This window comes from Durotheca rogersii (assembly GCF_024521655.1).
Source record: "Durotheca rogersii strain YMJ 92031201 chromosome Unknown GGS23scaffold_27, whole genome shotgun sequence".
Classification (NCBI taxonomy): domain Eukaryota; kingdom Fungi; phylum Ascomycota; class Sordariomycetes; order Xylariales; family Xylariaceae; genus Durotheca; species Durotheca rogersii.
The window spans coordinates 215,072-230,337 of NW_026251258.1; the positions used below are offsets into that span (position 1 = coordinate 215,072).

General features: G+C 55.0%; 4 protein-coding genes across 4 annotated transcripts; 2 read left to right on the forward strand and 2 right to left on the reverse strand.

Annotated features, from left to right (window-relative positions):
• Positions 1–2,379: 2,379 nt before the first annotated feature.
• On the forward strand, positions 2,380–2,915 carry GGS23DRAFT_256105 (uncharacterized protein). The gene is made up of 2 exons (XM_051512301.1): positions 2,380–2,569; positions 2,678–2,915. Exons 1-2 carry the CDS (start codon positions 2,468–2,470, stop codon positions 2,822–2,824), a joined length of 249 nt encoding a protein of 82 aa, XP_051368656.1. The 5' UTR covers positions 2,380–2,467; the 3' UTR covers positions 2,825–2,915.
• Positions 2,916–4,666: 1,751 nt separating this feature from the next.
• Positions 4,667–7,109, reverse strand: GGS23DRAFT_256144 (FAD/NAD(P)-binding domain-containing protein). Its single transcript, XM_051512302.1, has 4 exons — positions 6,917–7,109; positions 6,185–6,793; positions 6,048–6,122; positions 4,667–5,983 (listed from the first exon to the last, which is right to left on the reverse strand). Exons 1-4 carry the CDS (start codon positions 6,996–6,998, stop codon positions 4,869–4,871), a joined length of 1,881 nt encoding a protein of 626 aa, XP_051368657.1. The 5' UTR covers positions 6,999–7,109; the 3' UTR covers positions 4,667–4,868.
• Positions 7,110–9,691: 2,582 nt separating this feature from the next.
• On the forward strand, positions 9,692–11,746 carry GGS23DRAFT_256256 (uncharacterized protein). The gene is made up of 6 exons (XM_051512303.1): positions 9,692–10,127; positions 10,249–10,376; positions 10,438–10,537; positions 10,599–10,740; positions 10,813–11,021; positions 11,107–11,746. The coding sequence occupies exons 1-6, from the start codon at positions 9,921–9,923 to the stop codon at positions 11,641–11,643; spliced, it is 1,323 nt and encodes a 440-aa protein (XP_051368658.1). The 5' UTR covers positions 9,692–9,920; the 3' UTR covers positions 11,644–11,746.
• A 451-nt stretch (positions 11,747–12,197) lies between these two features.
• Positions 12,198–13,355, reverse strand: GGS23DRAFT_256279 (NAD(P)-binding protein). Its single transcript, XM_051512304.1, has 2 exons — positions 13,215–13,355; positions 12,198–13,102 (listed from the first exon to the last, which is right to left on the reverse strand). Exons 1-2 carry the CDS (start codon positions 13,245–13,247, stop codon positions 12,227–12,229), a joined length of 909 nt encoding a protein of 302 aa, XP_051368659.1. The 5' UTR covers positions 13,248–13,355; the 3' UTR covers positions 12,198–12,226.
• Positions 13,356–15,266: the final 1,911 nt, after the last annotated feature.

The following is a 15,266-nucleotide window of genomic DNA, read 5'->3' on the forward strand; positions in this document are numbered from 1 at the left end:
GAGGCGGGATGGGGTATCACGAGACGACTCGCGCATTAGGTGGAAGTAAGCCACCGAGTTGTTGACTATCGCGGTGGCTCGCGCTCTTTTGCCTCTCCGCTTTCAGCTCCAATGCTTGCCTATGTAGATCTCTGCCCGTGTATGATTCAATTGAAATTACTATGTGTCAAGGCGCCGAATATCTCGATTAGCCCCTGATGATGCTGACGCCCCGTCCTCGGCCACCGATGCACCACATAGGGGGGGGGGGGGGGGGGCGACGCAAGGAACCGGACACGCAAATTACGGAAATGGAGCTGGCTACGCGTTCTGCCATCTCCAACGAGGAGGTAGTAACAGCGACGTCGACGTGACCGTATCACGAGCGGGTGTATTACCTACGTCTAAGTGCAGGTGTGGATGTGCGTGAGAGGCAAAGACAAAGAAGCAGAGACAGACAGCGACGCAGAGAGAGACACGGAAATACTCATACACGCGGAGACAGCCACGCGCAGGAGGCACACAGGGAGGTTCTATCGATGCGATCGTCGTCGCGCATGCTCGATCCGGCATTGGAGTGTCGCGAGTAGGGATGAAGGCCCAGCACGTGATGAACATTGGAACCGAGGAACAACACGGACTTCGTCGTCTCTGCGTCTGGAGCACTGAAACTCTGGGGCGCCGTCGAGATCCACAGGTTGGAGCGAACCGTGGGGACTGTTTGGAACCATTGGAGATGGAACTTGGGTCTCTCTCATGCTCCTCTATATGCGCATATGGATGGGGCGCCGGGGGATCTTCGAATGCTTCCAGCAAACTGCCTGCTGGTCACTGCCTGCTGGTCACTGCCTGCCTGGCGTTGGGCGCCATCTCGAGTCGTAGGTGGTAGGTAGGTCTAAGACATTCCGTGTATTCCATCTGTATTCCGTGTCTTGCTACCTATCTTGCCGGGTCTTGGGGTAGCCCGCGGTTCCGTCGTCGAAGACACCTCCGCGCCCCCTTCCCCCTTCCCCCTTCCCCCCGGGTTCGTTTACTATTCTATGGAAGCATGCACGCACTTGTATGCACATACGTAATAGCAATTGACAAGTCGCCTTTTTTTTTCTCCTGCTCGTCCGCATTGTAGGATTCGCCGGGGGGCCGGTAAACTTGGGGACCGAGGAAGACCGGGGGGCAGGGGAGGGAGGGAAAAGCCTCTGCCTCTGCCTCTCTTTCTCTCCCTCTCGCTCTTCTTCTCTCCCTCTCGCTCTCCCTCTCGCTCTCCCTACCCCTATCCCTCTCCCTGTCCCTGTCTCTGCGGGCAGCTATCTCGTTGGCCGCCATCGCCCACTACTGTCTCGGCTAGACTCGACTATCGCTACATCACGGACGGGCTTGTGGGTGCCATTATTGGCAGCGACTTCTGGCTCTGCCCGTTGCCGAAGTATAGAATACTCCCGAGGTCGTACCTCGTGAGGTGCGACTGAACCCCGGGAGGCGGAGTTTGAAGTGTCTCGCGACTTGTTTACCTATGTACCGAGAACATACGCTTGCGGCGGACCGAGGTACCGTCATCGCCGCGGTCTGGAAGACAGAGGTAATATAACAAGACAGTGCATATTATAGGTGTGCAGCGTAATTCTGTGCATACCAACCTCAGGTAGGATCAGCTGTTGGTCTCCGTAGCCTGCTTCAGCCACGCGATGCCAGAACGAGAATGAAAGGGAGAGGGAGATAGAGATGGAGATGGAGGGGAGGGGGGGGGGGGGGCGTGTAGGTACGAAGCGTGATGCTGTGTAAGCGTGGCGTGGGTGGGCGGTGAGGAGGGTATATGCAGATGTGGGTGTTGTAGGTGTACCTAAGTGTTGCCTGTGTAGGTGCTTATAGGTAGGTAGAATATTGTATATGTAGGTATGTCTGTATGGCTACATGTCTGCATGCAGCAGGCCTTGCATTCTCCTGATCTCGCAAATCGATCGATGAATCGCTCGAATCAAGAGACCTCGAAGGTATCACCACCTCCAAGCATCCGGATCTAACACCTACCTACATACGTGCGCGTGAGCGCTCCGTACGACGGCCGTAGCGCGTCTCAGTGGCGGGTGTCCGGCCAGGCTGAGTATGGCGCTGATCCAGAGGCATCCCAAATGGCCAAATGCCGCGGCTTGACGAGATTGTTGCCGATTTCATCTGTCCGGTGATATCCATAGGTATATTCGTCCCCTCAGCAGCGTCTCAGCGCCGCTTTTGCACCCTACCCATGCTCGCACGCGTAGACGTGCCCCTCTCGGATATCCCTCTCCATCTACGTCCTACCCAGGCTGCTACTTAGGCTGTTAGCAATGCTAGTATCCGCTATCCGCTGCTCCGGGGACCGGTCGCTTGGCCGGCTCGCAAGGCCGTCGCATTGAGGCATTGAGCGGACAGCTTGATATTGGCAGGGAAAAGGGGTTCGTGTTACCTACCGCATACGCATAGCAGCACCGAGTTGCTCTGGGTACCAACACCAATGGCGTTGTTGGCGCTATCGAGGACGTTGTTGTTGGCTTCGAGAGCACGACCGTGCCATGCTGGTAGGCGTTTTGCATCACGTCGCACTACTAAGTACCTGGTGACTATAACACCGAGCCGAGTTACTTATTTTTCCCTGCTTCGCATGCTGACAAGGGGCGTCCAACATACATATTGCTGACCTGGGTATGCAACTCTCTCGTAACAGACCGTGTTGTCGGGTCGCTTAGGAGCGCCTAGTTGGAGTACCACCGAATGCGAGACTAAATCCTCGAGAGGAAACCGCCTCACCTCAGATGCTACGTCAGATGAAAAAGAAGAAGAAAAGAAAAACAGAGGGACCACTCGCTGTTGAGCTGTTGGGGTAGAGCTGTTTCGTTCTCGGCCTCTGTGCTGAGCATCTCTCTCCTGTCAAAGGTAGGTCAAAACAAGCGCGGACAGGGCTGAACTAAACGAGAGAGGGGGAAATTTAAAAAAAAAAAAAAAAAAAAAAGATTTTTTTGTTTTTGTTTTTTGCATTCAGCGGCAAGATTATACCTACCCATGTAGATGATAATCAACTCTCAAAAGTGGGAGGGCCTCGTGGTGTGTGCCCTGCAATGCTCGTATGGGCAGGGGGGCAATTTGATGCTTGTACGTACTAGTAGAGGGGAGATGGGAATTTGTCGTTTTCGCTGCTGTGCCCGGATGATGGAGCTGGACACAGAATCCAGTTAGTAACCGACGTGTGCGTCCTAAGGTGTGCTCCGTATGCGATGTGACTCGGACTTGATATGGGATGGGTATGGATATTCTCCATCTGCACTGTGACTCTGCCTCTTACTGGTAGCCGTCTTGCTGGTGGCCAAGTAGTGCCCACTTCCACACACACACACACACAGAGTACTGCCTTGCTGCCTACATACACACACATATGTATAGTTATACATAGAAAGAGGAATACGATACGGGCATCGTTAGTGAGCAATTCTTGGTTACCCACACACACACACACACACACGCAGAAACACGCTTTGCCTCTCTTAAGGGGGGAGGAAATAGGCTCTGTATCCGTTAGCCCCCGTAGATTATTATAGCCCACAAACGACGGGTGCTCAACTACGCGCATACGTATATACCTATACGCATTAATACCTATATAGTATTACTTATACTAATATGTAGTAGGGTTGTTAGGTAGGCAGGTAGGGGGTTAGTTGCCTGGTTAGACTCGACCTGGTTAGACCCGGAGGAGAGGAGAAGAAATTGCTCTTCACGTTTCAAAACGGAGACTTATACCCTATACCCAGCGCAAAAACCGTAATAGGTCAAAGAGCTGATAACTGGCTTATTAGTTGTTCATCCGCGGTCAAAGAGACACTCCCCCAAGGCCTGACGATTTTGGCAACTCTCTCGCCCTCTCGCCCTCGCGCCCTCGTCCCGCCCCACAAGCCACCCCCCACACCCGCACACCCGCGCTCATGTGAGAGGCGTCTTATGTATGTACGTTCGATTTCGAATCATTTCTGGAACCGGGCGGCCCTCGCATGCGCTATCCGCGGTCCGGCGTCTAGCCGATGAGATCAGTCGAGCTTTGCATGACGGCAGGAAATAAAAATACACAAGACGAGGCCCAGCGTGCAGCCGAAGGTGTGCAATTAATAGCTAAGCCCCTTTTATTTGCGCAACTTGGACTTTGATGACGATAAGTAAACCCATGACTGGCATAGAGGTACGAGGTAATATGTAGGTATGTGTGTACGTACGCATGTATGCACGCATGTATGTATAGGTGGATGGATGTGAGTGTATGAGTACTCTATGTGGCCGTCGATAATAATAGGAACATACATGTGTGGTCATAATAATAGTCACGATCACTTGCGGTCCAGCTCACACTGTAAGCATGACCGCAGGTGGGATTGTATGGTAAGCCTGTTGGTCGCCTAGTCTGTGCTGAGACGATCACCTCTGGCTCCTCTGGGCCGGCACGACTGAAGCCGGGTGCAATTTGCATATCCAAACCCCGCTCGGTGCTGGGTTGCTTGGCTTATTGAGGGTATCTCGGCTCTACTCAATGAAACAGAGCATTTCGCATGCTCGGACTAGTACAGGTAACATCTGACAGAGGGAAAACAGAATTCCGCCGACCGGCCACGGCGTCACAGTGTAGTGGCGGGCGAGAGAGAATCTAAAAGAAGGGAAGCGCTTTTTGGAGACAGAGAACCCCCCGCCTCGGAAAAGAGAGAGAGAGAAAGGAAAAGTGTAGCAAAAAGACGAAAGCCTCCTCCCAACCATGCTGTATAAAAGTACAATGCGTGTGACGCAGGGGTGCTCGTTGGAGCACATGTAGAAATTGTAAAAGTGACAGAAAAAAGAAGGCAAAAAAAGAGAAAGGGAATCTCGTCTACGACGTTAACTTAGTTCAGACTCTTCGTGCTCTCGCTTCTCAGTGACTTCCCGCTGCTGTCGTGTCTGCTCAGCCACTCGTCGTTGACGTTGCGGTAGTCTTCGGGGCCGTAAGGATCGTAGAGCTCGGCGAGGAAACCCTTCTTCCGGTAAATGTTGAGGCCGAGGTCGCGCTGCAGCAGGTCGAGGTACGGGACGGCGTCGAAGATGAAATTGGGGTTCTTGGAGCCCCAGTCGGTCGGGTACCGCCACTTGCCGAAGCGGTTGAACAGCATCGTCTCGTACCGCAGCTGGTCCATCGCCTCCGGGTCGCCCACCGCCATCGACGGGTCCCGCTCGAGCTGCCCGGAGAAGTAGGCGCTGATCCAGAGGCCCTGGAGGTGCGCCGTGATCATGTTGCTAAAGTTCGACACGATGCCGATGAAGGCCGTGTCCCTGCTGCGCAGGAATCGCTCCGACGGCGGCACGAGGAAGTGGTGCAGCATGTACGGCGTGAGCTTCGTGTACGGTGTCACCTCGTCGTTGCTCGTGATGCCCTTCTGCTCCGTCAAGGGGACGTAGTCCTTGTTCCACACCGGCTGGCTCTTGAGTCGCGGGAAGCGCTCGAGGATCTCCTTGTCGACGCGGTCAACGAGCGCCTGGTTATTCGCGAGGTCGTCTTCCGGCGCGCCCTCCTTGGGCGTGTGGGGGATGCCGAGCTCCCTCTCGATCCCCTCCGGCATGAACTTGATTGGCGGCACATGCTTCCAGCCGGTGTGGGCGAGCAGCGCCTCTGATTCGAATTCCGTGCCGTCTGACAGGTGGACCTTTCCAGGGCTGAGGTGGTCGATCTCGCCGACGTAGACATTGACGTTGTCCCCCCTCACCAGCTCGAATATGTCTGTGTCGTAATTCAGGATGCTGAAGCTGGAGCCCGTGAACATCGCGCTGGTCCAGGGCTTCAGCTTAGCCGTGTCCGGGTGCGAGTCGAACCCGTTGAGGTTTAACACGTCGCCGCCAAGCACTCTCCAAAAAGAATTGACGATGGTCCGTCCCACGGTGGTGCCGTGGTAGAAGTGGCGGATGCTGCCGTAGCCATCGACGTCGCCCCATATGCAAGGGCTGAACCAGGTCAGGAAGCGCATGTCTACACGGACGCAATCGCGTTAGAATCTCGGCGTCGCGGTGATCGTCGCATCGCAGGGACCTACTAGCAAGCTTCTCGATCCACTTCTTAAGTGGCGTCACATATGAGGGTGAGATCCAACACGGACCATGACCCGAAGCTGTCAGGTCGAGGGTTAGTTCATGCGACCGCTTCAAGAATACGAAGAACAACTCGACATACAGCGAATGACCCAATCCACTTTTACGCCGGCGGTTGCGTACGCATATACGGCGTCCCAGGCGAACTTGGTGGCACCGAAGACGGTGACTCTCTTACACGTCTCCAGAGTGTCGCTGTTTTGTTGGAAATGCTTGCCGTGGAAGATTCTACCGCCGTACGTCTCTTGGCCTTCGAAGTGCGGTAGGAAGGGCTCCGACGTGAGGCCAGTGGCGAAGACGACCCGGCGCGCGAAGACCTTGGTCTCATCTTGGCCGGGCGGCGCGACGGTCAGGACCCAGCCGCCCTCGACGGTGTCCTGGTGTTCGGCGACGAGCACCTTGGTGTTGAGACGGATGTAGTTGGCGATGCCGAACCTCGCAGCGTAGGCCTTGAGGTAGGTGTTTATGACGCGGCCCGGCATGTGCTCACCGGGCTTGACGCCGAAGGTCTGCGTGTCCATAGGGAAGTCGGGGTACTCAAACGTCCCCAGCAGGTTGTTGCTCTTCAAGCCGGGATACAGGCGGTCGTCCGCCCATGTGCCGCCCAGGCTGGCCTGGGAGTCGAACACCGCCAACGTACATTCCGGTTGCGTACAGTGAAACTGCTTTGCGGCAGCCAACCCGTACCACCCTACCGAGGTGAGGATTAGCTGTGCTACTCCCCGCGCCGCGATCGACCAATTACCCCAGGGGCATCATGCTAGAGGAAGGGGATACCGGCTTGACATAGGAGAGAGAGGGGGGGGTCGCCTACCAGCACCGACGACGACGCAGTCCAGCGTTTCCATCGTGATTCCGTGGGCTGCAGGCTTCTCTGTCGGCGTCTGGTGAGCCATGGCAATGTAATGTCTTATGTCTTAGTTCCTGTCGATGTATGTTTGTCCTTCCCGTTCTACATAAACTTGGTGCAGGTGTGTTGGAGAAAGAAGGGGACAAGGAAGCAGGATAAAAGAGACAGGATAAACGCGGACACTCGTCGAGGAATTATTAAACATAATCAGGTCCATGCCCTCGGGCCCCCTTATCACCACCCCCTCCTCCTCCTCCCTTCCTTTTGTGCTACTCCCTCTCTCCCGGCCCGATCCTCGTGGCGGCAGAGACCGCCTCCGGGCTGAGCAACAGGTGAGCTTCGCTTGTGCCACGCCCATACCGAGCAGCCCGTCGTAACCTGTCATGCCCAGTCGTACGGCGCGAAGCAAGGGGGGTAACGGAGACAAACTGCTTCTTCTGGGATCTGTTAATGTAGGTTCGTAGGCTGATGGAAGGATGGTCATCCTCAAATCGTTCTCGAATGGGTGAACCCTCCCCAGGCTTGGCAGAGCCGTTCATTGCTACGACCCGTCAATGCCAAATGAGTATTGACAGCCGACTGACCATGCCCATCACTTGCTGTTTTTAGCTAGAGCCTGGGTCTCAGCCATCCCGCCGTCGTATAAACACATGTGCGCATCGAAAGCTGACGGAGGAGACCCTCCTCCCCCTACCTCCACCCCACCTCTTCCACAGTTCCCACACCTATAATATCCCTCTTATACATACCCTGTCAGATCTCCGCTGGTTGCTATTAACGCCCCCTCCTCCCCCCCAGTTTACTCTTTTGGTATGCACGCAATACATATGCTTAAGGGCAAGGACTAGGAGCAGGCTTGAACACACCTAGATGTATAACGTGCTGAGTTGCCCATCAGCATGGGCCAGCCTGTGGTACTTATACCCCATCCATCTTATCTCTTTTCTTGTCACAGAATATGCAAGAGGCCTATTATAGGTATACGTACAGTGGGTGCGCGTATATGCCTCTGTGTGAACGTATAACCATCATGGGTGAGCTAGGGCAGGCAGATACGGAGATGAGGAGGAGAGGGAGGAGAGGCGAGAGCAGAAGAGAGCACGACGGGAACCCTGTACAATCGATATTTGGGGAGTGAGTGAATTAATTCTTCACATTGGCAGCATGGAAATCCAATTACGGGGACCGGCCCAGCAAGGGAGAGGAAGATAGAGAGCGAGCGGGCGACCCTCGCCTACAACACTATACTACACTAACTCGCATATGTGACGCAGGCCCGGCCTGCCGACCATCACTTCGGTAGATTCTTGGGTGCTGACGGCCTGCTGAATACGGTACATTGCATTACAGCATAGTACATGGCATGACATTAGATATAATACACATATTACATACATTACGCAGCATCCGGGTGGGCTGGGCTGCAGTAGGTGAGCCTTAAGACACGACGGCAAGCTTGGAATTACACACAACCACACGCACATATCCACACACACAACCGCACATGCACACACACACACACACACACAACATACAGGCGTGCACACACAGGCGTACACACGCAACATACCCGTAACGCACATACGCAACATAGACGACACATGCGGCAGCGACGAAAGAGGCAGGACGTCCCGGGACTCGATCCGATGTTTTGGTCCCCTTTTCCGTCGAGGTAAGACGCGATGTAGTGATGTGGTAGTAGACATAATATCGCCGCCGGCGTGTGCATGTGTACGGTGGTAGTCTCGTAATAAGGGAGAAGCGAACCAGCCAACTAACTAGCAAGTCTCTTCCCCCCCCTCCCCTTCGCGTGCATTCGATCCCCTTTTCCTGCTTCATGTAGACACCACGAGCATCTCTTCTGTCGGGGGAGATCTCACGTATCGCCCTCGACCCCAGCCGTACCGAGGTTTCCTCAACGCAGGTACATACACGTAATCCATATACGTCTACACGTATGTGCATACAGACGAGAGAGTATCCCCAGTTGGGGCAGGCCGGTCATACCTTGAGGCGCTTTGGTCCCCCATCATGCAGAGGCTAACATACCGGCCCCCCTGAGGGGATGTAACGGTGATCTTTAGCCGCGCATATTCTCATACACAGATCGCAGCCTCTCTTCGTCTCACAACGGTACGACGCATTTCCCTTCCCACAGAATTTACCTGGAAGCGTTCTAGGGCTTATGTGATGTCCAATAGAACAACGGGGTTCATTCTCGAGTCGCAATATCGGAGTTGTGCTTGGTTACCACGATGGTAATAAGGGGACCGCATATGTTCCTGCATCGTGCAGGAAACCATTTTCTTTCTCTCTCCTTTACTCGCTATCTCCATGCCTCTCGGGTGGTTCTGCGGTCCCCGTTGTCGAACACCCATAAGTGATTCCGGAGCTGCGAAAGCTCATCACACGCACGGTACCCTCAATTGATCTCCGGTACGGTCCCCACGCCCTGCCGATCTGTGACCGGGGCTCATATACGTGGTGGTATCGGCTATCCACCTCGGTAATGACTTTTGAGATTAACCATGCCCATGTCAATACTTACATACAGGATACAGCCGAGCGTGTGTGGCTCGAGCCGGAATAACCCTGGTAATAAAGAGAGAAGAAAAAAAACCCCCCAATCAGTGGGCACTCCGGTGCATAATGGGCCACTCATCGTGTTCTTCACAACCAGACTCTTTCTGAAACCGTGTGTCTGTTATCTTGATTTCTGTGCAGTTAAGATATCTCGCCTATGTATGTATACGGGATGGAGGTAGCTTCCGGGGGGAGCGAGTGCCGAGCGACAGGTAGTAAAAGTCGATCTCTCCCATCCTCCCGTCTTCGATAGTCTGCTAGACACGTTCGAGTCAAGTCTTTCGATAGTCCCGTCTCTCCCACGCCAAAGTGCTACTCGCCCGTCTCGGCCCGTCTCTCCCCAGCGCTCTATCTTGTTCGCACTTGTCTCTTCAGCCTGGACGCCATGTCTTCAGCGGCGCAACCGCCGGACCCGGAGGCCGCTGCTGCCGCCGCCGCCGCCGCAGCGGCAGCCATGCGCCAGTTCTCCATCGAGGCTTGGACGCTGCTAGCCATCGGCATCCTCGTCACGATGCTGCGGACGTACGCCCGCGTCAAGGCAGTGGGTCTGAAACACCTGCAAGCCGACGATTATCTGGCCTGGGTCGGAGTGGTAAGTAAATGTTTACTTGCTCGTGGAAGAAGCAAAACGAGAAAAGAAATAAGACACGTTTATCGGGAGATTGAGTGGGTTTTATGTGTTAGCTGACCTCAGGCCGTATACATATATACAGATCAGCTACGCCGTAGAGACAAGTTTGGCGTACTCAGTCGGGGCCGTCGCCCAAGGATTGGCGAACAATGGCATGACGGACGAGCAACGCGCTGCTCTGGACCCCAACGGCCAAGAATTCAGAACGAGGTAAGTCGCACCAGACGATAGAGATGTTACGAAACGTTGTGTTACTGACAGCTCAAACCAGGGTCGTCGGTTCGCAGATCCAAATCGCAGGATGGTCATCGTACTCGGTACTGCTCTGGTCCCTCAAGGCATCCCTTCTGGTCTTTTATATGCGGTTAACGGTAAGTCCTAGGCGTGACGAGCCCCCTCGCCGGTAGTCCTGGTTGCTAACCTTCCACGCAGGCGGGCCTGGCTCGTAGTTACTTGATCCGTATCTATGTCGGCTTTGGACTCCTCGGCGCCAGCTTCGTTGTCATCCTGACGAACTTGTTCCTCGCTTGCCGGCCCTTCCACAAGTACTGGCAGATGAACCCAGACCCCGGCAGTGAGCTTCCTCCCTTCCCCTCAGCATTTCGACGACGACAGACGGATTCTAACTCACCTGTTAATCGTCCAGACACTTGCCAGCCCGCCATTTCGAACCAGATCATCTGGGTGTACCTCTCTATGAACGTCATGACTGATTTATACCTGATTTCCATCCCTGTCCCGATGCTCTGGCAGTCGACACTGAGGCCTGCCAAAAAGGTCGGCTTGATCTTTCTTTTTAGCGGAGGAATTTTTGTTGTGGTTTGCGCCATTCTGCGCTGCGCCTTGATCGTGACGGTAAGCCTGAATGCCCTCTCCCTCGACAACGTGACGATAAGCGATGGGACGGAGAAGTTCAGAGCTGACGAAGGCACCACTGCAGGATCCCGTAAATGGAGCACAGCTGGCGGGCTCGTGGGCAGTGCGAGAGACGTTCGTCGCCGTGATCACCACCAACCTCCCCATGGTCTTCCCGCTGCTCAAGCTTTGGCTCATCCCCATCCTGGGCTCTCTGCTCACCACGGTGCGTTCGACTCATAGGCTGAGCGACAAGGAATCGAGAAGTGATCTGCGAACTTTCGGCGGCGGCAATCAGAGCTGGCGGCGCCGCGGACCCCCGACCGTGAACCCCATCACCAACATCACCTTCACCGAGAGTGAGGAGCGGATGGTGGACGAAGTGAAGATGCAGGACCTCAAGGGCTGGAACGACTCCAGCACCAGCAGCAGCAACCAGACCACCGGGAACAACATCCGAAAGCACGTCGAAGTCGCCGTCGTCAGCGAGGCGCGCGACGAAGCGATTGAGATGAAAAACGGCCGACACATCGTCGGCGACGAAGAGAACCAGCAGCACGGAAACTTCGCCTTCGCTCGAGGCCCAAGGAGAACAAGCGACGGCGGCGCCAATCGCTCCTAACAAGAGATGTAAAAAGGGACAGTAAGGCATTTTACACACGCACACGTACCTACATACACACATATACCCCCTTCATCGTCGAAGTCCCTCTCGGCCGGCGCTAATGGAATAATTGAGAGTTTTTGGAGATGCTATAAAAAGGAAAAACACGGAATTTCTTCGTCGGTTTGTTGCAGCGCGCACACAACATTGCCTGGTGTATTATATGGGAATCGAACAGGCCGCGGTTGGTTTGCGGGAATGCCATGTTCACGGGCTTCGAACTCTGGCTACCAAAAGGATGGCGACGCTTTGGGGAGCATCGCCCGAGGTTTTCTTCGTGCTAGAGGTAACGGCGGCTCGGCTCGGCTCGTCGTGGTGGTCTACGGCGGCAGGTCTGTATTTGCTTATCTTGTCAGAGGAATCGAAGAGCAGGAGAGCACTCGAACAGTGGTATATACAAGTCAGCGGTATATATATATATATGCCGTGGGCATCGCTCCATGCCTACCATAATGAAACACGTTCCTACATGTCGATAACATAACATGGACAGGGAGGTCGATCCAAACCAAGCTCACACCTCCTCAATCTAACGGACAGATCACCTATCTATGGCCAGCTTGATGATAGCCTTGAGTCCTTCTCTATCCAGCCCCTTGATTCCCAACAAATCGTTGTCGCGCACCGGGAAATATCCGCCCCAACCGTCCCCGATGAAAGCCCGGTTAATGAACATGGCGATCACCTCATCGCTATGATCACCTTCTGCCCAGCGCCGGAGGGCCTCGACTTCCAAGTCCTCGGTCTTGGAATGCGTAATGTCCCAGCCGTCCGTCGCCCCTAGCTCTTTGGCGATTGCAATCAGCTCATTCTGCGTCGTGTTGACGCTCGAGATCCTGACCGGACGGTTCGCGGTCTCGTCTAGGTGGGTCAGGGTGCCAATCACGGCCTGTGCGATATCGTCGTACGTTGTGGCGCAGAAGAGTACGTCACCGCCGTCCTTGATGTCGGCCCTGCGCTGCTTCACGTCCACGATGAAGTCCAGGGTCCAGTCAGGGCCGAGGAACGAGGCGTTCTGGATCGTGGTCCAGGAGAAGGACGGGTTCTCCGCTACCTTCCGCTCGCAGCGCTCCCGGATGGCGATCTTGGGCTGGTAGATGGGAAAGGCTGCGAGCTTAGGATTTAACGTGTCGTTTCCGTACTCGGAGGGAATCATCCTCCGGACGCCAGCCTGTACCGCTGCGTCTACGAGATTCTTCTGCGCGTCGATGGCCTCGAAGGCCACCGCCGAAACCAGCGCGTCTTGCCCCCGAAGCGCAGCCTCGAGGGACTCGACAGAATCGTAATCCACCTCCTTGACGGCAACTCCGGGCGGGAACCGTCGTTGTCGACCCCTGTCCCGTGTAAGCACTGTAACGTTGAAAAGTTTCGACTCGAGCAGACGGGCCACGATTGGACCCCCGATCTTCCCAGTTGCCTAGAGGGTCGGAATCAGCACCTTTACGAGGAGGGCGGTCTACACGAAAGTAGCGGGTAGAAAAGGAGAAGAGGAAAAAAAAAAAAAAAAGCATGGACAGAAAGCGACGCACCCCTACAACGGCAACGTTCTTAATGGCAGCCATGGCGTGAGAGCGAGCGATATCGCCCGTACTGTGTCAGAGGGAAAGGCTAGGATTGCACAGACGAGGTGTCATTCGTAGAATTTCACGACAAGAGTCACCAGCAGATGAATTTAACGGTTCTCAAATATGCCGGGTCCTGTTCATTCAAGTTCCTAGGGCTCCCTCATTTGTATCTGCCTACACGCGGTGGCCCCTGAGTGATATTTATACCTACCTATGTATTCTGCCGGCCGGGGAGTGGAGAGCAGCAGGGAGGCATTGCCTGCCTGCCGCTCGCTCGGGAGAAGGTGGCTTGCCTGGGAGAACCCGACAACCGCCTCTCTGGAAATGCGTCCGGTATCTTCACCAGGCATGATTGGCCGCCCTGATGCCCATTTCACGACACGGTTGGTCGTGAATCCACATCGACGGAGTCAGTGGTAGGTATTTCCAAGACCTCGGACCCCGGGACTGGGCCGCAGTCTCGGTTGTCCCATACCCCAACGCACATACGAATCCTTATGGGTTTTGTCTCTGCGGATCTTCCACTGGCAGTGCTAGAAGCCTTCCTGTTACGGGGTTTCCCTCTCGCACAGGTGCTAGACGAGGCCCAGCGCAGCAACGACAGCAGCAGCAACAGCGATAACAGCAGTTAGTGAGAGCGCACAACCAGTAGAGTCACTCACCCCTCCTCCCTCCCTTCCTCTCTCCCCTCCCTCCTCCTGCGGGCCACCCTCTAATACCACGTCCTTCATCTGTTCCTGTGTATACCCTGCAACTCACCCGAGGCGATTGGTAAGGTCGCTAAATAAGCGGTGCGTGCATGTGGTCTAGGCGCGAGCACAATGCCCGAATAGCATCATTATTCGTGTGATGTAGCGTGGTATTTGCATCCCGAGGTCGTAGCAGGAAATCCGGCAGTGCCTTGCCGCGCCCGAAGTAACCTATAGGGTATTAAGCTAAGCATGGAGAAAACTGCAGTTCAAGCCGAGGGCGCTGTCAATCCCTGAATTCCCCTGCGTGGGCTTTAGATACCCATGTCATCTCCACCAGGAACGCTCTCGACGGCCAACTAGAGGTACCTACCTAGGAGGTTCACGTTCGACAAGAGACTGGACGGGCTCTAAGGGCGGGATAATACCGAATCCTCGATGCAACATACCGCTTTTTCGTGTGGAATGTTTTTTTTTCTCCTTTTTCTCCTTGGGCTTGGTCGCCGATCACGACCTCTCGTTCGGAGTCAGCCTGTAAAACAAGCTACATGGATATTTCTCTCTTCAACCCTGATTTCTTCCTCTTTCCTCCCGTCTTCTCTTCGGCCGGGCCCTTCGCCTATACCCACTACTCATAGATTTCTGGGAGGGGCGGAGTCCCCTTCCCCAAGGCAAGCATCGAGAACGTAGTATTGGTCGTTTTCTTTTTTGTTTTTTTTTTTCCTTCCCCTCTAACGCGCCCCGAGCTCTCGGTCAAGTATCCACAGAGCTCCGCGCTGTCCCTTGACCGCAACCGGTTCTGGCCGGGTAGACGCGTCAGTCAGTCCATGAAGTCATAGGGCGGTGCATTATGACAACAAAGGTGGTCTGCTAGGTGGGTAATTTCGCGCGAATGCCATCAATGTCCGCACATCTCGACAGGCATCTCCCCTCTCTCTCCGCGGCCAGCCACGTGTACCCGACATTCGAGCCTTCAGCCTCCCCGGTCACTAATCGTCGGATGCCGTGGAGTCCACCATGTTAGTGGCTATCAGCAGCGCAGAAGCCTGGCTCCTCTCCTTCACATCACCTTATCTCACTGCCTTCGAGCGATACTGCCCGACACCAAACCCGACGGCACATCCCGCGTAGCTGGGAGGATCGTCTCCCTTGCCTACAACCGGGACCATGACACCGGTCTCGAATCCAGAGGTGGTTGGGCCAAAGGGGGCGGAGGGGACAGGGCCTGGGATCGGACAGAGGGCGCCGACGCACGTTTATCTCAAGGACTGACGCTCTATACCGACGGTATGTTACCAGCCTTCGAGCGGAGCTTGCTACCTCGGTG